This window comes from Nycticebus coucang, chromosome 10 (assembly GCF_027406575.1).
Source record: "Nycticebus coucang isolate mNycCou1 chromosome 10, mNycCou1.pri, whole genome shotgun sequence".
Classification (NCBI taxonomy): Eukaryota; Metazoa; Chordata; class Mammalia; order Primates; family Lorisidae; genus Nycticebus; species Nycticebus coucang.
In genome coordinates, this window is record NC_069789.1 from 128,906,008 (window position 1) to 128,931,290 (window position 25,283).

Sequence of the window (25,283 nt, forward strand, 5' to 3'; positions counted from 1 at the left end):
CCTGTGGATTTGGAGCTTTAGAAAGTCAGGACTTCGAGACCACCCTGAGCAAGATCAAGACCCTGTCTCTACTAAAAATAGAAACATTAGCCAGGCTTTGTGGTGGGCACCTGTCGTCCCAGCTACTCAGGAGGCTGAGGCAGTTGAATTGCTTGAGTCCAAGAAACTGAGGTTGCTGTGAGCTATGACGCCACAGTGCTCTACCCAGGGTGACAGAGTGAAAAAAAAAAAAGCAAGTTCTAATTTGTCACATTTTTGTAGGGCACGTATCATTCTAATTTTTTTCTTTAAAGAAGAGGCTCTTTTGAAAATCTGCTATACATTATTTATAAGGCTGTTACTTATCTGCTTAATACAAATGTCTTTGCTTAATATCCATCCTCTAGGTAATGAAGGCTGTAAAAGTGGGAATGAAAGAATATGAGCTGGAAAGGTAAGCCACCTGATTCTCTGGGTAAAGATTAAAATGTTGAGAGAGAAAAAAAAACCAAGAAAACAATAATTTATGTTCCTCGAGCAAGTAACAGAGGAGGCTGCAGCTACAGGCATCGGGTGGGGCTTCCGAGCAGGGCCCTGGGATCTTGAGCAGAGATTATTTTTCGTCTGACTGGGGCCACCTCATTGGCTGATAGCAGAGTGATTGATGGTAATGACCTTTGATGACTTTTCTGGGTGGTTTAGTGTCCCATCATTCCACTCTTGGACTCTGTTTCTGTAATTTGCAGGAGACTTTACCAAATAGCCGCTCTTGTGACTCTGAAGGCCGCTAGTAAAACAGCTTGCCATTTTTATGTGTAAACATAGCCATTATACCTTCTGTGCTTGGACTGTGGGGTCGAAGGATGGTTAAACGGCTCATAAAGTGCTCTGGAGAGCTCCATCGGCCTTCGGCTCCAATTAGGCCTGCAGTGAGCCGTGCTACTGGGGAGCTTCCCGGGGCTGCCCAGATGGGATGGGTGTGGCCTGGTCAGCTTAGCTCATTGGGGACCCAGGGTCAGCACACGGCTGCCCAATGTGTGACTCAGAGCTGTGGTGGCTTCCTTCTCACCCATGTCCTGGGTCAATGGTACCACCTAGATGCTCTGGGGTGGGGCCATGAACAGGGTGCCCTACTCCCCTCTCTCCCCTCAGCTTCCCTTTCCTCCCTGGCTTCCTCCCCACGTGGCAGGGCCAACTGCACCCTGGGACCTGCTCTGTGCAGGGCACTGGCTCTGGGAGCGTGCTGGTTCCACATGGCCCTCCCGGGCCCCTGGCCCGCCTGCTTTGTCAGCACTGGTCACAACAGGCCAGTTCTGGTCAGCAGTCATGTTTCCATCCTCCATTACTGTGGGGTGGACATAGGCGTCTTTTTTAAACAATCACACTGAAAGGAGTTCTGGACGTGAGCATACATGAGGCTCTCTTCTTACACCGGGCAGGAAGAAAGAGGTTAAAGTGGCCTTGTCCTGGGTGCAGTGGTGTCCGGCTCTGTCATGCTGAGGAAGATGGGAAGGGCCTGCAGAGCTGTTGGGTGTCTGCGTTTGTGAGGTCTGCTGTCAGTGTGTGGCACCTGGTCTGGTATTCTCAGGATCCCCGGCCCCACCCCTGATCTGGGTTAGGAAGGGTGCTGCAGGACCACCCCAGGGCATGGGCTGGACAGTGGGTCCCTGAGATCGGCCCTGTACCAGAAACCTCCCAATTGAGTTGGATCATAACGACCCATAGCTGATGCCTCAAATAAAAATAACCAAGAAACTGGAGCAAGAATAGCTTATCCCAGCATGGACCCCTGGTGTCCACTACACGCTGGCTGTACCCTGTGCTGTGGGGAGTCTAGCTCTGAAGGTGGTTCCTGGGGACCCCTCCACCACATCCTAGGGTCCGACCCTGCCTGGCCTGTGGACAGGGCTGTGTGGGCCAGGGATCCTGGGATCCTCCCCCAGCTCTCCTGCTCCTCTACATAATAGAGGTCTTTTTTTTTTTCCTTTTAATGAGAAATTTCAAATATTCAAAATAATAGAATAGTGTGATGAACTCTGAAGTCCTCATCAGGTTTCTGGTTTAGTTTTGTTTACTAGAGTATTTTGATACCGAGTCCCAGACACCATGTCATCTCACTTGTAAATTCTTCGGTATCTCAGGTGACAAGAATATTTTTTTCCTTTATGTAACCACCATGCCAGTATCCCATCTAACCAAATAATAATTCCGTACTATTATCAATCTCTAGCCCGTATGGGTCCAAAACTGTCTTACTACATTCGATTTGTTCAAGTCGAGATTCTAGCAAAGCCCACACTTTGGACTTGGCTGTTGATGGAAAGTCTCTCCTCGCGCTGAGCTCTGGGAAGACTTGACTGACCGCAGACTACTCAGCCTCCCCCTGACCCGAGTGCCCTGGGTTGGCCCAGCTGCTGACACTTGGTGCCGAAGGGTATCGAGTCAGCTTGCATGCCCGCAGGCTCTCTGTTGTACACCCCCTGTGTGCTGCGCCCCCTCTCAGCTGGCCCGCGCCCACCCATGGGAGATGCCTGCCTCGGGGCCTGTATTCAGCAAGCCATCTGCTCTGTGGATCCCCAAGAGCTGAGAGTGTGGGGAGGCTGTCGGGCGGGGACTGGATGTCGGGCGGGGACTGGGATGACAAGAATGAGAGCCTGTTCCTGAAGGACAGGTGGCATTAGAGGGGTCACCCTCGCCAAAGGTGGTGGGAAGATGGATGTGGGGAGGCTGTCATGTATTGGGATGTCCCTGGCCAGATGTGAGGAAGATGATTGAAGCCTCCTGGGGCGTCTGGAGCCTTGAGGTGGGCTGAGTCTTCTTTCTGCCCCCAGCTCCCTCCCTGTGGGCACGTGTCACTGTCACTTCCCAGATGACTGGGTGATGTAGTTTTGTGGCTCGCGTCCTCGGGAGTCTGAAAGTGTCATCTTCAGGCCACATCTCATTTATCAGCACAGAATCTGACCCACAGCTGGTGTCAGGAAGTGTGTGGGTTGGTTCCATAGATGGGCGGAAGAGAGAAGAAAAGGTCCAGAGCTATTTTTCTGCTGTCTTCTGTGCTACCAGGAACTTTAGAATTCTTTTCTTAACTAGTTGGGGAATAGAAATCTCTTCTAAAGCAGGTGGTGGTTGTCGCTGGGGTGTGGTCCTTTGAACACAGGCTAGACTGCTGCCTCGGAAGGTCTGGCGGGGGAGGGGTTGGCCAGGCTGACTCACTGGGTTAAAGGAGCGGGCTGCTTTTCTGTTTTTCTGATAGTGCCCTGTGAGCAAGGGGGACATCCCTCAAACCTGCTGGTCCTTCTGCTGGGAGCACAGACAGCCTAGCCTCACACAGGGAGGGCAGGGAGCCCTGGGGGCGGAGGTGGAGGTGGGAGGCAGGGCTGATTCTCTTGGAGGGGGGCACACCACTCCCCAGGACAGCTGTGCTCAGACTCAAGAGATGCTGGCCAGGGGAGAGGCCTTGTGCTAAGCCTCATCTTTTTTTTGTTTGTTTGTTTTCTCAAAGATTTGTTATAAAATCTTGGGAGCATGTTAAAAAAAAAAGAAAGTGAGCTGATGGCATTCACAAAGACACCTCTTGGTGCTGTGCCTGGGAGCGAGGTTTCAGAGGACATGAAAATCATTTTCTGCGACTGAGGTGTAGTAAATTGTGTTAAACCAATAAGACATTAACATTTGGGTAAATTGGGCTTTAACAGCATCTGACGGCGGGCCCAATCAGGCGGTCCATTTTGCCGCCTCATATTATTTAATGTTCGTGGCGTTACCAGCTTGTAGCTGGCTGGCATGGGGCTGGCAGGTGAATCAATTACCTGCAAACACTAATTTAGAGCACGCTCAATTGGCTGTGTAAGCAGGTCCCAGTTCACATTTACCACAAGGAGATTAATAACTTGATGTTTTTGACAGCCCGGGACCCTAATTGAAATTGCGTTTTCAGTCCACACTGTGAGTGGGGCATTTGGGGGCCTTTCGTGGCAGCTTACATGGGAGGCGAGAGCCATTTAAAAGGCAGAGGTTCCGTGAGGTGTGGGGGGACGGTGTGTCATCCTCCCCTAGCTGAGATCCTTGTCCCACACGTGTGTGACCCCATCAGGAGACCTAGTCCCCGAGGACTGGGCTTTTCTGGGCTCTGGTGTAATAAGTGACAGCCTGCAGTAGTGGCCTCCCACTGACTCCCAGCCCTCTGTTCAGGGAGGACTTGCCTGGCTGTGCGGCTGTGCACTGGCTGGCCCCTTGCCATTCCTGCCCTCTGGGTGGACGCGGGAGCCCCGGTGCTATGTGTGCAGTGTGCCCGTGGGGACGGGAGAGGAGCCACGGCCAAGAGTCTGCTCCCCCACACCCCGCCACACTCATTCCTAATGCCATGCGTACACTCACGCCACACAGATACCCATACCACACACACGTTCACACGCATACCACACACGCACTCACACTACACACTTATATGACATTCTCATGCCACAGACACTCACACTCTGACCACACATGCATGCAACACAGACAGACATGTGGCAACGCACAGCCCAGTAGCGGGTGCTCAGGGCCCCCGGGAGCAGGGCTGGCAGCAGCCAGGCTGCTCCTCCGGGCGCTGCCCCTGGCCTCGCCTTGCTGTGGCCTGCTGCCCAGGCTCTGTCACATCTGTAGGGGCTGCATTTCTAGCTCCCTGGGCCACTGAGCCTTGTCAGATGGGCACCCTCATGTCCGCGTCCTGCCCTGGATGCTGTCCCTTCCTGCCCTGGGTCTCGGGTAGCGGTTTCCGTGCCGGGTGCCTGGTCAGACATGGCTGGGGTCCCTGTGTGGGTCATGCAGAGGTCCCAGGAGGTCCCTGTCTGCGTCCTTCCCACAAATTCTGGAGATGCACGGTTTGCTGACCTGACCCGGTCTCAGGGCAGCAGGAGGTTACCCTCGTTTTTCCAACCCTCAGAAGGGAGCTAGAGTTTTGTCTGGGGCCCTTGGGACCAGGTTTAGGTCCAAGCAAACATGAATCCCCAGGCCTTTCTTTGTGGGCCTGGTCACTGTCCAAAGGCCATGTGCTGCAGTGCCACAGTGGACACACCTCTCCACTGGCTGCATTGAGGACTGAGAGCTGGGGCACATCCCCCTGAGCCCATGGGTCTGTGTGTGGAGAAGGCTCAGAGCTGTCAGCACTTCTTGGCTATTGGAGATAGGCTGCAGCCTCCCAAAAGAGGGGTCAGGGGACCCTCACCTGTGTCTAAGCTCCCTGGGTCCTACACGCTGGCTGAATATGCCATGGGGCATTTGTCAGAGTCCAGAGCAGGCTCTGCTGCTTTCTGAGCTACCCAGACTGGCAGGGCAGGTCCCGGGGCCTCCCACCCCTCTGTCCATGAGATTTGGCAGAGCCTGGGGCTGCTTGAGGGTGGAGGGGACTGTCGGGCTTAGGGCAGGGCTAGTTCATTCCGCCTCTAGGAGTGACTGAGAATGGGCACACACAGGGCACAGATTAACTTGGTGTCCAGCCAGAAAACTGGACAGAGAACCAGGGGGACAGTCTTTCTGCAAGTATGTAGCCTGCTCATTGCAGGCCTGATTAGAGCTTTTGGGGGCAAAGCCAACAAATAGGCCTTGTCTTTTCAAATGCTGGGGGAATTCCCCCTCCAGAATCATGTTAAGGAACCATGGTGCCACAGGCAGTGTTGAGATCCCCTCTCGTGTTTCACCATCAAAGCTGATAGTGACTTGATTTTAGATAAGTATTTATCACGGCTTTGAGAATGTGGTGTTTTCTTCCTGACTTACCAGGAGATTTTATCAGGAAAGGATGTCAAATTTTGTAAGCGGCTTTTTCAGCATCTCCCTTGGCCGCATCTGTGTTGTTTTAAGCAGTTAACACAGTTTTAGTTTTAGAATAGTTTGCGATTACAGAAAGGTTACAAGAATATCAGACAGTTCCCATATACCTTGCCCCTGTTTTCCCTGTTGTTAACATTAGGGAACATTTGTCCCAACTCATGAATAATACCAATACGTGGTCGTTAATCTGAAGTCCGCAGTTTATTCCTTATTCCACTTGCCCTGGCTTTTCGGGAACATCCGCACCTCTCCCAGGATCCCATCTGGGAGCCACATGACCAGTGTTCCTCAGGCTCCTCTGCACCGTGACAGTCTCTCAAACTTCCCTTGTCTTTGATGACCTTGTTAGTTTTGAGGCATGCCAGTTAGGTAATTTGAAGACTGTCTTTCAATTTCAGTTTTTCTCAGGGGTAGGCTGGGGCTCTGGGTGATTGGGAGAAAGATCACAGACATGCCATGGTCTTCGCATGGTATCAGGCGTACGGACTGTCCACACGGCTTATCACCATTGATCACTGTTGACCTGACTCCTTCACCGCCTGTCACGTTTCTCCCCTGTAGCGTTACTGCCCGGTTTTTCCATACTGTGCTCTTGGGAAGCAGGTCCCTGTACACAGCCCACCTGAATGAGCGGGCGGCAAGGCTCCAGCTCCTTGATGGAGGTCTCTACGTCCATTATTAGTAATCCTCCCGTGCTCATTTGTCTCTTATCCTTCCCTTATGTATTTGTTCATCCATTTGTGTTTTACCTCTATCTGTGCAGATTCCTGGATATTTATTTTATACTTTAGATTATGCTCGAGTATTGCATTATTTTTTTTTTTTGAGACATTCTCAGTATGTTACCCTTGGTAGAGTGCCGTGACGTCACAGCTCATGGCAACCTCAAACTCTTGGGCTTAAGTGATTCTCTTATCTCAGCCTCCCAAGAAGCTGGGACTACGGGCGCCCGCCATGATGCCCAGCTATTTTTTGGTTGCGGTTGTCATTGTTGCTTAGCTGGCCCAGGCCGGGTTCAGACCTGCCAGCCTCGGTGCATGTGGCCAGCGCCATAACCACTGTGCTACGGGCGCCGAGCCGAGCATTGCATTATTTATTTTTGTTGCTCAACTCATTCCAACTTGGGGCATTGAGAGCTTTTGTGTGGCTCCCATCGTCTGACGTTTTGAGTGCCTCCTGTCAGGCACCGTGAGATGCTCCAGGCTCATCTCCTGTCTCTGCTACACAGCTGGAAGCAGCCGTTTCTCCAAGGAGCCCTGGTGCCTCTTATGGGAGAATGGTGTTAGAAACCAACACTGGGTGTGTCTCGGATGGATTTTATGACCCGACTTCCCAGTGTGGAGCCAGCGCCTTCCTGGCACACCCTACTTTGTTGTGGTAGATAACTACTTTCATAAGCTCAAACAGGCCACATAGTATCATAGAGCGCGGTCTCCAGAGACTGCTGTTACCAGCTGTGTGACCTTGGGCCAATTGATAACACTACTCCTTAATTTCATGATCTGGAAAAAAGGGATAATAATAGGAGGACGGATGAATTAATACACAGGCATATCGTGGAGACACGACTCGCGTTGTTCTAGATTACTACAGGAAAGCGAGTTACACAAATGCTGTGGCTTCCCAGTACATGTGAAGTTATCTTATGCTATGCTGTAGTCTCTTAGGGTAGCAGCTTTATGTCTAAAAAATGTCATCCATGCTGTTGGGAAAAAGGTGCCAATATAACTTGCTTCTAACAAGGGGTTAATAACTAGAATCTACAGAGAGCTCAAATTAACAAACAAAAAAGAAAGCACTAACAATCCCAGCTACCACTGGGCAAGAGATACGTACAGAACCTTCTCTGAGGAAGACAGACAAATAGCTAACATTTGAAAAAATGCTCATTGTCCCTGATCATCAGAGGAATTCAAAAAACCGTCCTGAGAGATCCCCTAACCCCAGAGAGAGTGGCCCACATCACAAAGTCTCCAAGCTGCAGATGCTGGTGTGGACGTGGAGAGAAGGGAACATTTTTACACTGCTGGTGCAACTGCAAACTAATACAGCTATTTGGGGAAGGAAGCATGGAGAATCCTCAAAGAACTCAAACTAGACCTCCCATTTGATCCTGCAACCCCATTACTAGGCATCTACCCAGAAGAAAAATAATCATATCATAAGGACATTTGCACTAGATTGTTTATCACGGCTCAGTTTACAATCACCAAAATGTGGAAACAACCTAAATGCCCACCAACCCAGGAATGGATTAATAAGCTGTGGGGTGTGTATACCGTGGAATACTATTCAGCCACTAAAAAAATGCAAATTACATCTTTGGTATTAACCTGAATGGAGGTAAAATCCATTCTTCTTAGCAAAGTATCAGAAGATTGGAGGAACGAGAATTCAGTGTATTCGATACTATTAGGAAGCCAGTAGAGGATCTTGTAATATACACCCAGGTAAGGAAAAAATCAATTCAAGGTGGGGGAGGATGAATTCACTCCCTCTTAATGGGCACAGCGTTAGGGTGTATGGAACACCTCTTGGGGGCAGGACACAATTGTAAGAGGGACTCTACCTAACAAATGCAAACATTGTAAACTAGTTCTTTGTATCCTGAAATTAACCTGAAACAATAAAAATAAATCGGATCTTTTTTTCCTTTTTATATCTATCAAGCAGGTATAAAAAAAGGCAGTCTGCGATAAGATGAGGTGTGCCAGTGTGTGCAGAATGCTGGAGAGATGGAAGAGGTCTGACGTCTACTAAGGATCATGTTTGTTTTGTGGGTTTTTGTTTTTTTTTTCTTGTTGAGACAGAGTCTCACTTTATGGCCCTCGGTAGAGTGCCATGGCCTCACACAGCTCACAGCAACCTCCAACTCCTGGGCTTAAGTGATTCTCCTGCCTCAGCCTCCCGCGCAGCTGGGATTACAGGTGCCCGCCACAACGCCCGGCTATTTTTTGGTTGCAGTTTGGCCGGGGCTGGGTTTGAACCCGTCACCCTCGGTATATGGGGCCAGCGCCTTACCGATTGAGCCACAGGCGCCGCCCGGTTTTTTTTTTTACTTGAATTTTGTGCAGGCTCAAAATAGGAGATTGAACTAGAATATTTTTTTTTTTCTGTTTTTTGGAACAATTTAGAAAACACAGGGCCTGACTGTTCCTTAAAGGTATAAAGGAATCGTTTGTGTCTGTCAGAAGCTGTTTGATAACATAGCAGGTTTTCCTAGGGGGTTATTTATTCTGACTTTATCACTCTCAGAAATCAATACGATATATTCTCCTGGAAAGTGTTTGTTTTCATCAAGGATTTTAAATTAGAACCAAGTTACCAGTTTTATCCTCTTAAGTTTTTAAAAATATCCCTGAATAGCTGTAGTCGTCTTTCCTTTCTCATTCCTAACATGAGGTAGTTGCGTTATTTCTCCATGGATTGGCATTGCTAGAATTTTTATCGTTTTTATTGGTCTTTTCGTAAAATTAGTTCTTAAATTTATTTTTTGAGTTCTACGTTTAACTCATTGATTTCCAGTTTTATTGTTAAATCCTTTCTCCTTTCTTCCTGAAGCTTGTTTTGAATATCCATTCATCTTTTAACTTGTGAAATTGAATATTAGCTCAATTTCATTTTTTCTTCTTTATAACAAATGGATTTGGGCTGATTTATTTTAGTCTTTTCCAGAAATCACTTATTTTCATTCAACTGTTTAACTCATTGGTTTCCTTTTGTTATTTCATTTATTGAGATGGAGTCTCATTCTGTCGCCAAGGCTAGAGTGCCCTGGCATCAGCCTCACTCACAGCAACCTCATATTCTGGGGTTGAGGTGATCCTCCTGCCTCAGCCTCCTAAGTAGCTGAGACAACAGGCACCTGCCACTACAGCCAGCTAGTTTTTTCTATTTTTTAGTAGACAGGAGATCTCTCTCTTGCTCAGGCTGCTCTCAAACTCCTAAGCTCAAGCAATCGTCTTGCTTCAGCTTCCCAGAGTGCTGGGATTACAGGTGTGAGCCACTGCACCCAGACTGATTTCCAGTTTTATCATTAAATTCCTTTCTTTCTTCTTGAACTTGTTTTGAATATTCGTCTTTTGTTTAGTTGAATATTGGTTTATTTTTATTTTTTCTTTTTTAATAAATGGATTTGGGCTAATTTATTTTTAAATACTCCCTTGGCCATAATGTTAATGTTTGGATTGATTTGTTTTTCTAACTCAAGAACTGAACCAGTACATTTCATTTCCGGGTAGATGTAGTTGAGCTTTTCTGTTTTTTTTTTCCAGATAAAACAGCGGTTCACGAAGTGTTGAAATTTTTGTTGTTTACGTTTTTATTTTTAGTTATTGGTTTTGTCTCCATCGTAGTTAGAGAATGCAGCCTGTGGAAATTTTTTTGTTTTTTAATTTTTAGATTTTTCTTTGTGGCCTATTTAAAAATATTTTTGTCAACATTTTGTGGAGTATGAGGAAGTGTTTAGTTTTTATTGTTAGAGAACATACTTTGATGTGTATTTACCAGGCTTATTCTCTTATTCCAGTCCTCTTCCATCTCCCTTACATTTCGGGTATTTGCTCTAAGATTCAGAGAGGTGGTTTTGTGAATTCTTCTTTGGGTTCTTAACAGGTTTTGTTTTATTCATTTTCATGGTAAATTGTTTGAGGCATAAAGGTTGATGATTGTTACATCTTTATTATTTATTTTACTCTTTCACATCTTTTTGTCTTGAATCTGACTTTATCTGATGATGTTACTGCTCTGGAGGTTTTCTTTTTGTTACATTTTCCTTGTATATTTTCACTTATTTCTTTATTTTCAGTTTTTTTTTTTTTTTTTTTTTTGATGGGCTATTTATGAATTGCAGTTTGTTTATTGTTCCAAATGGAGGGCCTCATCCACAGCTGACAGCAATCTCAAACTCGTGGGCTCAAGCAATTCTGTTGCCTCAGCCTCCCAAGTAGCTGGGACTACAGGCGTCTGCCACAGCGCCTAGCTATTTTTAGAGACGGGGTCTTGCTCTTGCTCAGGCTGGTCTCAAACCTGTGAGCTCAGGCAGTCCACCTGCCTTGTCCTCCCAGAGTGCTGGGATTACAGGCTTGAACCACTGCGCCTGGGCCTGGTTTCTGTTTTTCCTTTGTGGCTTTAAAAACTTTTTCTGTCTTTGGAAAATTGGTGAACTTTTCTCCGTTCTGTTTTATAAGCATCCCACTTCAGTTGTAGAATCACCTTTAAATTGAGAATAAGATCTGTATTTCTGTTTTCTGCCTATGTTAAAAAGCTAAACATTATTGATTCCTCACTTAAAAAAGTTTATGCCTGCAGTCCCAGGTACTTGGGAGGCTGAAGCAGGAGGATTGCTTAAGCCCAGGAGTTTGAGGTTGCTCTGAGCTAGACTGGGCAACAGACTAAGATTGTTGTCTCAAAAACAAACAAAGAAGTTTAGTATAGTTTTACTTTTTAATCATCTTTCTCCACCTCCAGTTTATTGTATAACTTCTCTTTCCCACAATTATTTTCACATTTGCACTGTTTTACGATCGTTTTAATAACAACTATTTAGACTCAGCACTATCTCATTAAATCCAGCGGGGACCCCAATTTTGTGCCACATTTTCCCTTCAGTCGTGTGCTTTGAGTGCCCCTCGTGTTGGGGAGAGCTTTCGTGGGCTCCTACATGAGTGACCGCTTCAGTGGGTATTGAAGCTTTGTTCCCTAAGCCCATTTCCTCCAGGGAACTTTGTTTTCTTGCTTGGATCCTTATAGGATTCTTTATTTGTGAGAGTAACAGTATTTTCCAAGGATCTGTCTTGGTGCCATTCTGGGCTTGGGCTGTACTTTGGGAGTCAGAATCCCGCCAGCCGGTTGAGGCGGCTCCTGGAGGTGAGGTGCGAGCCAGGCCTGGGTTTGCCTCCAGGTTCTTCAGCCACTAGGCAGCATGACGGGGTGTGGAGGGCCAAGCAGCTCAAGTGGCAGGATTCACTTTGGGTGTGTTCTGACTCAGCCAGACACAGGTGGACAAACAAATGATCACATGTGTTACCTGTGATGGACAGGTGACCAGGTGATGCACACGACAGGTCTGCGGGGGTGGGGACGGCTTGGCCACCAATGAGGCCGGTCTGCCCACAATGGACAGGCTCACAGCAGTGGCCGCTTGTGCACCCAGGCGGGGGTGTCACACACTCTGTGTTTCCTGTTATCCCACTGATCGCTCCCTGGATGTAAGCGTTCCTCCTTTGGGTCGTGTTATCTGGGGCCTGTGGTGTGGTTGTTCACCGTGTCACCCTGGACAGATTCCACTCCCCGCTCTCTCTGTGGCTTCCTTCTGGTTGCAGCAGGTAATGGGGTACCTGTCAGGGACCGTGCACATGGGTCTGCGGCTGTCCTGTGAGTGTATCCATGGTGGTCTAGGGTCAGCTGATTTCATCTGAGACCACAGGGCTTTCTCTGAAGTGTCCGTGCCACGTGTATCAGAGCTCCTAGACGTGCCCTGGGGCTGTTATCTTTTCTCTCATTTCTGCTTCTGCACCAGTGGGAAAGTTCTCAAGTCGGTCTCCCAGTGCTTACTGTGCCCTCTTGCACCTGTTCTGCTGCCTGTTAACTTTGTGTCCTTTGCAGCCTGGTTCCTTTCCCTTTTTACTCCCCTTCCTCAGATGAGCCGTCCTCATGGGTCCCAAGCATGTGGACTAGGCCAGTGTTTTTAACCTTTTAACTTGAACCTATAGTTAAACTTCCACAGCACACTTAAATTATATTGGTCAAAAAAAAAAAAAAATAGTGAGAGGGCAGCACCTGTAGCTCAAAGGAGTAGGGCGCCGGCCCCTTATGCTGGAGGTGGCGGGTTCAAACCCAGCCCCAGCCAAAAACTACAAAAAAAAAAAAAAAGTAAAAGAATATATTTACTGTGCTTTGAACTTCTTTCACAATGATTTAATTAATGATCTTTAAATTGTTTTGTGGTACACCTAAGACCCTCTCACGGCACACTGGGTGAAAACACTGGGGTAGGGACACTCTCTAAGCTTCCCCTGATTTCCCACCGGGACACCCGCGTGGCTGGCCAGCTGTCTGATTGACCCTGGATCTGGGGCTCTGTTGAAATTGCTCAAGCCCAGAAGAAAGAGGGGGACAGTTTGGGGTGCTTGTAGATTCATGGTGCAAGGTGGGGAGATAGCGCAGAGGAGCTGAGGAGAGGGGTTGGACCAGGCAGTTCCCTATGGGTGGAATTAGGAGGCATCTTCTTCTCTTCAATGGGCTGGTGTTGGCTGTACCCCCATGAGCTGCCTCCCTTCCCCGAGGGCACCTGTGAGAGTGAACTGCAGCCCCTCTGGGCCACCAGGGGACGGGAGAGAACCGGGGTGGGGGGGTGGGGGGTATCTCCACCTCTTATTCCCAAGAGGAATTTTCTAGCAAGACAAAGGCCAGAGCGTGTGAAGTGGCCGCCTTTGGGCTGGACTCCGTGCATGACAGGCAGTTTCAGTGTGGTCTGTGCGATGGTTTTTTTTTGTTTGTTTCGGTTAATTTGGGTCAACAGTTAAAAATCAGGAGATCTTTCTGGCTTTTCTTAGAATATCAGAATAACTAGTAATCTTAGAATGGAATGTACACAGAGTAGCAACCTGGTGGCTCCCTAAGTAGCTTTGGGGTGCAGGCCACAGTCTCCATCCGTCCCTGTTGCTGCCCTCGGCACCGGGGCTGACCCTTCTCCCCATTCCCATGCTGTGGGTTCTCCCATGGTTGGCAAAGATTTCTCATAGGAGCGTCTCTATTAAAAGAGGGAAAGTAAAAGGCTGTTGAAAGAGTCATGTATTTCAAGAAAAATGGGAGAGCTGTGGAGAAAAAAAATAAGACGGTTTTTCTGTTTTGCCTATAACTGCCTAGCTGGCTCACTCCTTCCAGCTGCCTCCAGACCTTGGGGCCAGACTTGGTCCTCGCCCCTTCTCCAGAGAGACCTTTTTCTTTGTCCTACGTGACCCCCAGAGAACCCTGTGGTAGATAGGAAAGGGTTGGGTGTGTGGACCACATGTCCATCTCAGAGGGGACTGTGCCCATCAGAGAGCATCACTCTGAGACCTGGGTGCATCTTCTGGAAGGACCCTATAGGAGTGGCTATTTCACTTTGGCTCCCAGAGCAGGAAAGACAGGCTGATTTGGTTCTAGGTTTTAGAAAATTCTCATCCAGACCTATTATCTGCTGATGCAGAAAGACACTCCCTGTGGGAGCAATTATTTTGGGCCGTGAGTTTTTCCCCTCCTAGCTCTGACTTCTGTGGATGTCATGAAGGGTTTAATCCGAGAATTCTGAAAGGTGGTTTCCGTGTCTGCCAGCAGGCACGTCTGCTCTCGAAACCTGGGGGTAATTTATGATAAAACCATGGGGGTGTTCCCCCACTTAGAGCCTCAATGTCCTGGGGCTGTGAAGTCAACTTTGTGTCCACATGAGCGTCTCCAGCAGTGGCCGAGGGCGTGCTACCCTCTCAGGCTCCTGACTGGCCACTGCCTAGCACTCCTCCTGTTCTGAGAAGGCCTTGTGTCCACATGAGCATCTCCAGCAGTGGCCGAGGGCGTGCTACCATCTCAGCCATCGCCTCCGCTGCCACCTCTGGCCGTCTCAGAGCAGGAAGAGTGCTAGGCAGTGGCCAGTCAGGAGCCTGGCCTGCTTGTGTGGCTCTCCTGGGTGTCCCAGCCAGGACCAGGTGCACTATGCCCACCTCTCCAGCCTGGGGCTTGTGGCTGGAGGGCTCTGGTGGTCTAATCCCCACAGAACAGATGCCTGGGTGGCAAGTGAGGTCACGGCCTGGCTGGGCCTGTTGTTTGTGTTTTACTTTCTCACTGTTCACCCAAGCAGGAGAAGTGAGGCTGATTCCCTTCCTAGGGGCCAGCCAGAGGCTGTGGAGACAGGCACAGCTGAAAGTTGCAGGCCCAGGGCTGCATTGATGCGGGTGGAAGAAAAGCCTTGCCCCCCTGGTGGAGGTGGTGGGGCAATGTCTTCTGGGCTGTCCTCTGGGTGGGAGGCAGTCATGGCTGTGGGCATGCTCTTTGGGGGGCTGAGAGGTCTTTGGAAAAGTGGCAGTAGCTTCAGGGGTGAAGAGGGAAGTTCCTCCAGGATGCTCACTATGCAAACAGGGCCCATGGTCACTCCTCCTAGCCACAGCTGCTGGCACGTGAAGTGGGGCCCTCAGCGACATTGTGCTAAGAGGTAGGAGGGCCTGGCTATGTGTGGGTGCTTGGTGCAGGCTGAAGCTGGATCAGGGTCAGTATCCTACAGGTAGAAAAGACTCCAGAGAGTGTGTAGGTGCTGGGAGAGCCGGGGCCCGACAGCCAGCAGGACACGTCCGGTAAGAATGTGGTCAGTGCTTTTCTCCCCAACTCTGGGTTTTTCAGAACAGGCTCTCAGCAGTCCATCTATTTTCAACACAAGCTGGAGTCTTTGAATCATTTATCTTGGCAGCTCTTCTTGAAGCTGGAGAAAGGTGGAAATTCATCTAGATACCAAGAAAGGAGCCTGGAAGAAAAAAGTGTCTGGTGGCTGCCGTGATGGGTGGTGCGCCTGGAGGTAGTGCTGGTGGCGCCAGAGATCAAACAGATGAGAAATGGCTTCCCGGGAAGAACTCAGGGAATTCTAAGTAGGTAATGAGTAGTGACTGTCTTTTGATTTACGGCAAAACTTGGCAATCAATCTATAATGCTTTGAAGGAGAAAGACATGAATCTCTTAACGGGCTGCAGGGTGTGGACAGTTTGGTCTGGCAGCCCCTCCTTGGGGTGGTAGGTGAGTAGGTAGAACCCCAGCCAGGGGCCAGCAGGATGGAGGGGCCCCTCCTCTCTTCTGCCACAGGAACCTACGGCCCTCCAGCCGTAGCAGGAGCTGGCCTGCAGGAATGGCTCCTCTCATCTCTTTGGCCCTGCTGAGGTCTTGGCTTTGACCCTGGTGGGACCTTCAGAGCTCAGGTCACAGGTGATGCAGTCCCTCTCTGGGGTTTGTGGCCACAGCCTCCGTGATGGATCTGGGGGCCTTTCTCTCAGCCCTCTGTCCTGAAGTGCCTGTGTCAGTGTGCTAGGGCTGCCTATAACGAAATACAGCAGCTCGGATGGCTTTAAACTACAGAAATCTGTTTTCTCATAGTTCTGGAAGCTGGAAGTTCAAGACCAAGGTGTTGGCAGGGTCAGTATTTTTCGAGGGCCTCTCTCCTTGGCTTGCTGACGGCCGCCTTCTCCCTGTGCCCCTAGGTGGGCCCTTCTCTGTGTGCACACGTCACTAACATCTCCCTTGTGTGTTCAGATTTCCTCTTAACAAGGTTACCACCCTGATGGCCTCAGCTTAGCTTAATCACCTCTTTAATGTCCCAGTCACATTCTGAGGGGACTGGAGCTTGGGGCATCAGTGTATGGATTTGGGGAGCAGGCACAGTTTGACCCTTATGGTCCCTTGTCTGCTGGTTAATCATGGACTCAGCAGCCCCTGCTGTCTGAAGGGCTGGGCATCCCAGAGGGGAAGACAAAAAGTGGTGATAAGTTCCTGTCCAGGAGAATGGCTGAGAGGGGACCTGGAGCCAGCCTAGTGCTGGCTGCGAGGGGAGGCCACAGTGGGTGGGGCCTACAGGTTAGAGGAGTGAGCTGCGGGACTCGGAGATGCCCAGGAGGATTCTGGGAGCTTGGGAAGTGGTTGACCTACCGAGGCTGTGGCTTTGGGTGGTGCATGGGCAAGAGCTGCTTCCGTGTCCTTGGCGGTGGGGGACTCACTGCTGTGGATGTTGGGGTGAGGGGAGGACGGCGGTGGTGGTGGGGAGCTGGGTCACACTGTGTAGACCAAGTGAGGCCTCACAGGCACGTGACAGTGCTTGACCCCCTTCCAGGGGAGGCTGGTCCGGGCGGCCCTGGGTGCTCCTATTCTCATCTGTCACTTCTCTGTCTCCTGCCTCAGAGTCATTGTATTTCCTGCTTAAACCTCAGAGGCTCTGCCCACAGGCTGTGCTTTTATGAAGCCCATGAATTTGGAGGAGAAAGATCCCCCGGGGCTCTGGCGCAGCAGTTACACTTGGGGCCTGGCTGTATTTCATGTCCGGCCTTAGGAGAGGGTATTTGGGGGGCGGGGGAGGGGGTGTGTGTGCTCGTTATGCAGGTCCCTTACTCTGCCTGTCTGACTTGCCTGTCTGACGACGGACCTGACATGCATACGCACACCCATTACACGCACCCCTCGGGCTGCCTGCTTGACTCTCGGTCAGACCCAAACCACTCCTCTCTCAGCCCATTCATTTGCTCTGCAAACATTAACCGCCTCCTGTTTGCCAGACATAGTTTAGAGCCCTGGGCATGATGCAGTGTGAAGCTTCTGCCCCCATCGAGTGTAGCTGTAGGGAACAGAGGTAGTGGGAGCCTCAGGGGACAACCCTGAGGCCTGACCACATGCCAGTCCCTGATCCAGAAACTTTGCCCTTCTGCGATTAAATGCAGGCTGAGGTCCATTGCATCCTTGAAGCAACCCTCTGAGTATGAAGACCATTATGGATGGAGCCCCTTTTATATAGGTAAGGGGCACAGAGGCTAAGTAGCTGGTTCAAGGTCACACGGTGGGGTATTTGGAGAACCAGAATTTGAGTTCTGTTGTGGCCCCAGGGCCTGTGTTCCACTTGGCCGTGGCAACCTCCACCCGACGGAAGGGGCTGCTTCATTCCACCCGGCGTTTACCAGTGAAGGGTGCTGGAAAGGCATGATTGTCTTTGGGGGAAGTTCCAGTTTTAAAAATACCCATAAAAAGTATCAAATATCTGTCTTGTTATGAATTACAATGACATACAGCATATTGCCAGACTCGGAAGAGTCTGGCCTGCGTCTGTAAGAAAGAGCTTCTGCTTCCCGAAGTGTAAAGAGACTTTCCAGGGTGGGGTAGAGCCTCCCACACCAGCCTCTGGGGAAAGGCCAGCCTCAGCCAAGAAGCCAGGGGCCATTGCTCCAGCCCTGGACTTGTTATCTCTGTGGCCCTTCAGAGATAACACGTCCTGGGCAGGGGGAAGTGGGGAGAGGATTGCAGAGGAGACAGAGGTCACCAGCAGGGATGCTTGGTGTCCCACAGGCCCATCTCAGCTGGGTCCAGGCTTTTAGTGGGGTAGAGAGCAAACCAGCCCGGACATACAACAGGTACTCAGTAAGTGTTCTGGAAGGAAGTGATGAAGGGCCAGGCTGCCCACCCCAGGTAGGGAAGGAAGACCCAGCAGGCTTCTCTCTCAGCATGTGGGGGATTCAACATAGCAGGGAGCAAAGATGTGCCCATCAGAGCAAGGCAGCAGCCCCTCCAGGGCCTTGTACTCTGCCAGGCGGCCACATTTCCTGGGGATGTGGTCGCTGGCCCTGGGGAACCCGACTACCCAGTGGTTATCGAGGAACCAGGACCATGATGCTGGGCTGGAAGATAAGGGGATGTGTTGGTTTTGCAATGAGGTGTGCGTGGCAGTTGTGCCCAGGTGGTCCCAGGGCCAGAGGTCAGTCTCACTGGAAAGGTGTTAAAACGCTAGGGCGTGTTTCTGAAGAGCCAGGGCTGATTTCCCTGGGCTTGATGGAACAGCAGAAGCTAGGCTAACGATCCCTTCAAAACCAAGATTGTCACCGAAAAACGAGCTGGGCATCATGGCAGGTGCCGGTGGTCTCAGCTACTCAGGAGGCCGAGGCAAGAGGATCACTCGAGCCCAAGAGTTTGAGGTTGCTGTGAGGTATGGTGATGCCACGGCACTGTACCCATGGCTACAGAGTGAGACTCTGTCTCAAAAAAGAAAAAAAAAAAAGACCAGGATTGTCCAGCGTCATTGCCAGGTGTCACAGGGGTGGCCACAGCCATCTGGGGGTTACATCCAGGCTTGTCCATTGCACAGAGCTCTGGTTTGGCGGTTCAGAGGGTTTGCCTGGACGTGGCAGCAGTCTTCCAGCCCCTCTCTGCTCTGGGCCAAGTGGCCTGCCCTGCCCTCTACAGGTGTGGCTCAGTCCCAGCCTGCCAGTGCCGTTCATGAACCACAGTGGATACTGAGTGTCGGCAGGTGCTCTAACGGGGATAAGCCAAGTAAATAAAACTGTGTATTTGGTGGTAACCAAATACTATAAAAGAAAGTATAGCAGAAAAGATAATGGGGGCCTACCGGGGGCGACATATTGGGGGTGATGGTAGTTTTGAGTAGGGTCATGTCAGGGGCCTTGCAGAGGGGTGAGGGGCTGAGCCCTGGGGTTTCGGGAAGAGGAGAAGCAAGGAGCCTTGAGGGTCAGAGAGGAGGGGCCCCCGCGGGTCTTGTGTGAAGGAGCCTTTTGGCTGCTGTGCAGAGCAGGGACTGGAACCCAGGTCTGGGCAGTGAGGTGGGAAGGAGGCCCTGCAGTGGCAGAGGCAGGCACTGTGCCGGGGTCGGGGAAGGGGGAGAAGCAGGCGGGTCCTGGGCCCATGATGGAGGCAGGGCTGTCAGGATTCACCATTAAGGTCAAGGGTGGGCTATGTGAGAAGACAGTCAAGGACGACCCCAGGGTTTTCAACTCAAGTGGAGGAATGGAGTTACTATTAAGTGAGGTGGGGAAGACCAGGAGATGAGTCTGACCACCTGTGCTTGGGGAAACTGAGGCAGCAAAGTGGAGAATGAGAGCATGTGGGGGAAAGTTCATTTCCAGCCAGGGCCCCCTGTCCTGTGGTGGGGCCCCACGGATGCCATTTAGGGGTTTTATAAATGCTCCAGGAAAAGCTTACATAGCATCGTTATTTAAGAACCTTCTGGGAGCCCTGCTTTGCAAAGTTTGGCATCTGCTCCAGGGAGTTTGTGAGACAGTGACAGCACCTTCAAGGCTGTGGTTCAATTTAATCCCCTGTCCAGGCTCCAGTCCCACCGAAGTGGGGATAGCTTTGCCAGGATGGTGCTAGGTCTCGTCACGAGCACTGGAGGAGCCATCAGCGGTGGCCATCTCCTACTGGACCCCTCCCACCTGGGAGGCCTCCTTTCCTGAGAGTGTCCAGGCAGGGGGCCGGGAGGTGCAGGACCCACAGGCCAGTAGTGCATTCTCAGGGCCACGGGTGCGTGTGAGATGAGCCCAGGGAATAGGAGCCCGGGCTGCATCACGTCTTCCTTTCCCTAGGGGAAGGGCACTGGTAAACAGGCCCTTCCCAGGCAGCCCCTCAACTCCAGACCTTGATCAGGGGCAGATGCTTTTGCACTGCCAGGGAGCAGAACCGTGCCACTGGCCCGTCCAGGGGTTCAGGCCCCTGTCTACTGGAAAGCATGCCACTTGTTCTTCACACGTCTATAAAAGAACAGGGAGGGACCATGACTCTGCTACTGAGGTGTCACAGCTGTGCTCCAAGCGACAACCAGCACGGGGAAAACGTTTTCTTCTAGGGCTGGCCCGTTGGCCACAGGCAGAACCACCCCTCCAGTCCTGGCCAACAGCAGCAGAGCTGTCACCTTGGGCGAGGCTGGGAAGTAGAGAGCCCTGGTGTGGGTCTCCCCCTTGTACCTTGCGAGGCTGAGGGCGAGGGAGACTCTTTGATCTGCTTCTTCACTTGCTGCTTTCTGACAACTAGAGAGTCAGGCCAGTGTGGCCCTGAGATGAAGTGTCCTGCATGTCAGTCTGGGGTCCCTGAGCTGGGCAGAATTTGAAACAGGCAAGTGGGCACAGCATGGGCCCTGGAAGAGCTGGGGGGGAGTCGTTCAGGGCCCCATGGGGGACCGGTGTGTCTCTTCACTCTGTGCCCAGCTGAAACCCAGCACCATGGGCCTGCCCACTAAGATCCCTCCCTGGCCCCTGGTCACCCCAGGGCTTACATCTGAGCAGTGGGCCAGATGTTACTTTTTCTGTCCCTTTTTTTGGCTCTGCTGTGACTTGGCTGCTGTTGTAGGGTGAGCCTGGGTATTGACCTCATATGTTATGGAGTTTTTTGAACCCCACTTTTTCCAACAGCGAGATTATATGACAGGAAGTGGCACAAGAGTCAAGCTCCAAACAACACAGGCCTCACACCTTCAGGAATCATTGCTTCTGTCAATTTCTTTTTTTTTTTTTTTTTTTTGTAGAGACAGAGTCTCACTGTCCCGCCCTCGGGTAGAGAGCCGTGGCGTCACACGGCTCACAGCAACCTCTAACTCTTGGGCTTACGCGATTCTCTTGCCTCAGCCTCCCGAGCAGCTGGGACTACAGGCGCCCGCCACAACACCCGGCTAGCTTCTGTCAATTTCTGACACCCCCTACCCCCTGAAGATTCTTCCCTGCTAGGGTCACCACTTGCTTACCTGTAGAGGCAGTTTGGTTGAATTTATTCTGTTTTGTTCTTTTCTTTTCTTTTTTTTTTTTTTTTTGCAGTTTTTGGCCGGGGCTGGGTTTGAACCTGCCACCTCTGGCATATGGGGTCAGCACCCTACTCCGTTGAGCCACAGGTGCCGCCCTGGTTGAATTTATTCTAATGGGCTCCCGTAACCCAGTAGTTGAGCAAGGTATTTGTCAGTCTGCTATAAAACATCAAACACACCATGACCTAAACGATTGTGACAGCAGAGAGTTCAGCCACAGTCTAAAATTTTAGCATTATTTATGGTGCTTAGAGGTCTGGTGCCTACAGTATCTCCTTAATCCAGTCTAAATCTGGAGCGCTGTCTCCCAGGCCTGGCGCGTGTCTCCCCTGGCTGTTAATAACAGCTCCTGCAGGCGCCCTGTCTGCCGACGGAAAATCCATCTGAACCTTTGCATCCCATGTGGCTGTTAAAAATTGACGTTTCTTTATTGATGCAACTGGTTCCTGCCAAATACTTGGGGACAAATAAAAGTGGCTGAACTCAGAGACAAGCTGAGAGCTGTTCGTTCATGGAATTGCCCGCCAATTGATGCTAGTAGTTAAACAAGCTGTCATTTGAAAAACTCTTGAAAAAGTTGAGTAGTGCTTTGCCAGGACTGGGCAGTGGTTGCAGGCTTTCCGAGGGTCAGAGCCTGATGGCCAGGGGCACGTCTCTTCCAGGCTCCCAGGCCAACTTCCTAGAGAGCCTCCTCCCTTCAGTGTCCCTGCTGTTCCCTCTGGCAGTGTCCCTTTGCTGGTTGCTGCATCTGGGCACTGTTCTTCTCGCCTGCCCAACCTGTCTCCACACTTAGAATTCTCATTTGTTCTTTCCTCTGCTGAAGACTCCTTCTTCAGGAAGTCTTCCCTCAAACCTGGCTTCCACCTTATTGAGCTTCCTGCTGTCACAGTTAAGAAGGGGGCACCCGTCCATCCGTGGCCTGGGACCCTGGGTCCACCTTGCTCGTGCTGTGATCACAGGGCTGTGTGGCTGTCACGTAAGTGTGGTAGAGGCCTCCTGAGAGAGCTGGGTGTGATGGCGCTCCACGACGGAGTCTCCTCTTGGCACTCTGGGGATACAGGGCTAGAGTGGGCAGCCAACCCAGGAGCGCTGGTCCAGTTCTGGCCTGTTGCCCGTGGAGTGATTGCCTTAGGACAGCAACAAGCGTGGGAAGATCGAGGAGGCAATAATATTGATTTTCCCATAAAGGTGCAATTTGCAGTGAGAGGACCTTCCTGATACTACCTCACTCATCTTCCCTGACCAGCCCTTGTGCCCCCTGTGTGGACAGTGGGGAGAATCATGGCCCATGACCATGCCACCTCTGCCTCTGCAGGATTGGAGCCCTCAGACAGTGCCTGCCTTTGTGAGGCAGGAGCACGCTGTCCCCAAGGGAGGTGCTCGGGCCTGCAGGGAAGGCTGCCCACTAAGCACTCACTGTTCCCTTCCTTCCCCTTCCCTTCCCCACTCCTCTCTTCCCCCTTTCCCCCTCCTCTCCTCCCTCACCTGCCATGTTTCCTCACTTGGCATCCAGTGCCCAGGGCACTCAACTCTGCTGCCTCCCTCCCTGTCCCCTCCCTCTCTCCTGCCCCTCAGCATCCTTTTTTGGCTCCAGCCTTGGTCTTCCTAGAGTTCTTGAGCCTGAACCTGCACCTGGGGCTTCCTTCTCTCCCAGCCCTCCTCAGATGTCTGAAGCCACTGTATTTGTGACACCCCTGAATGTTCCGTCTTAGCCTTCCACTCTCAGAACAGGGTGGGCCCAGGACAAGTGCCGTGTTGGGCTTCCCACTGCTCTACCCAGCTCGTCTCCGTCTCGGTTCCGGCCACTTTGGGATGCTGCCCGTTGAATGGGGTCACGTGTAACTCCCCCTTCCTTGTCCATCATAAAGTTTCCATTTCTGTGAAGTCTGCTTGGAGAAGAACTTCTCAGACTGGGCACGGTGGCTCACACCTGTGATTGTGGCACTCTGGGAGGCCAAGGTGGGTAGATTATCTCAGCTCAGGAGTTCCAGACCAGCCTGAGCAAGATTGAGACCCTGTCTCTACTAAAAATAGAAAAACTAGCCAGGAGCAGTGGCGGGCTCCTGTAGTCCCAGGTACTTGGGAGGCTGAGGCAAGAGGATCGCTTGAGCCCAGGAGTCTGAGGTTGCTCTGAGCTGTGATGATGCCACAGCACTCTACCCAGGGTGACAGAAAAAATTAAAAAATCAAAAAAGACATGCACTGGAGTCTGTGGTGTGGACTGGGAGTTGCCTGAAGCTGGAGGGACGCCAAGTCCATTCACGGTGGGTGGATAAACTGTGTGTCCATACGATGAGGACTGCCAGGCAGTGAGAGTGAACAGATTGTTGCCACATGCAGGGACATGGACAGCTGGCTCTGGCGAGGGTGATGTCGAGTGAGAGAAGCCAGCCTCCAAAAGGCACATGTTCAGTTGTCCTGTTGATATGAAGTTCCCCATGGGCAGAATGTTGGTGACAGAGGAGAGCAGAGAACAAGGGTAAGCAAGCGGTGGCGATGGAGCCCACTAGGAGCCTAGGCATGTTCTGGGTCTTCATGGAGGGGGTACGAGCCGAGGTGTCATCAGTCTGGAGATGTGTGTGCTTTACTGGATGTGTGTTTTATTTTAATAAATAGCTTCACACATGGAAACGACAAAGCAGGCGGCTGCAGGGAGAGCCTGGCAGAGCGCCTGCCCGCCCCACCTCATCCTGTGCCCCGGGCGGTCCTCCTGACTTTCAGATATGCAGGCATCTTGGGGGCTACAGGCTGACATGGTAAAATGACCATTTGCATGCTTCTCAGAGTGATTCCACTGGCCAATGACAGAAAGAAAATGAAAAGTTAAATGCAATTTAAGGGAAGTACCGCCTGGGCTGTCTGCTCAGGCCAGGACCTGAATATTGAGTCTATTAGAAGCAATTATAAAAGGGACAGCACTTCTTAATGGTTCTCATTTGACAAGAAGGTTTTTAAATATGGGGCATTAGTTAATAAAAAGTCCCCAGAAGCTCATTGTGATATATTACCTAATTCCTAACAGTTCATAGCCACTGAAGTAGGTAAGGGGATGTAAAATTAATATATAGTTATTATTAAAATTGCCTTATAAATTAAGTCCCCTGGAGGTACAGAGGGGCATCATTATTCTAAGAGCATCTCAAGGGCTTTGGTGTGCCCTGCTTGTTTGTGGAGGGAGAACGTCCCCTCAGCAGGAAGGGGAACACTCTGGCACTATAGTTTAAAGAGGAAAAAAAACCCTGGTAGCATCAAAAGCAGCAAGAACTAGCAACTAGGCTACCGAAATTTTCATAAAGAAAGCTCTTCCTCAGTTCTTGAAGTTTCTGGGGAGACAGGTGCTCTGAGACGTCGCTGAGCATGCACTGTGTCTGAGACAGGGAAGGCTGGGGAGACATGGGTTTGAATCAGTTGGGGGGTGACATGAAGTTGTTGATGTAGCCGGGGACCCTGGGACCACTGACTTGTCCTAGGACTGGAGAGTTAGAATTAATTCCCTTAAAATGGTTTCACTCAGCTGCAGGCAGGATGGGAGGGAAGGCCTGTCGCCCTGGGCCAGCCATACCTGCAGGCTGGTGCAGCTGAGGACGCCAGCCAGGGTGCTTCTGGAAGGTGTGTGTGTGTGAGAGAGAGAGAGACTCAGGCTGTATGATACCCACCATCTGTAGGCTGCAGGCACTGGGAGCCCAGGAACCCCAAACTTCTTGCCTTAACCATGAGGCTATGCCTTTAATTGGAGGATTTTAGAAGCTGTGAAAGAAGATCCATCCAGATCTGAGCTGTTTGCTGAATCTGAGATTTCCGTCCAGGGGGATTTGGGGAGCGTCATGTTTTATACATTATGGGTGAGTCTCCTGTACCTGCTGGGTTTGTTCTCAGTGGCAAGCTCACTTCTGAGGAACAGCACAGCTTTCTTGGGCAGAGATGCTTCCCCCTGCTCCCAGGAGGAAAGAGAGAGTGCTCTGGGTTTTTGCTTGTTTTTCCCCCGCGACAGCACCACAGGCAGATTTGCTGTGGTTCTGCCTCATCCTGGGGCTGGTCCCTTCCCTTGCACGGGAAGTCTGAGCTGTGGGATTTCCCTGGGGCGTGGGCTCCTTTGTTTAGGTGGGTGGTGCACAGAGGGCCGTGTGTGCAGAGTGGGCAGCCAGAGGAAGCAAGTGCAGCTGTTTTCCAGCCCCTTGACTTGGCCAGCCCA

The 25,283-nt window shown here is 50.9% G+C and overlaps 1 protein-coding gene across 1 annotated transcript in view; it reads left to right on the forward strand.

The window, feature by feature from the left end:
• PEPD (peptidase D) overlaps positions 1–25,283 on the forward strand; it is a 123,766-nt gene that overhangs the window by 51,116 nt on the left and 47,367 nt on the right. The window contains exon 9 of the mRNA XM_053608297.1: positions 387–433. Within this exon, the coding sequence (XP_053464272.1) occupies positions 387–433 (47 nt within the window). The remainder of the gene's footprint in view (positions 1–386; positions 434–25,283) is intronic.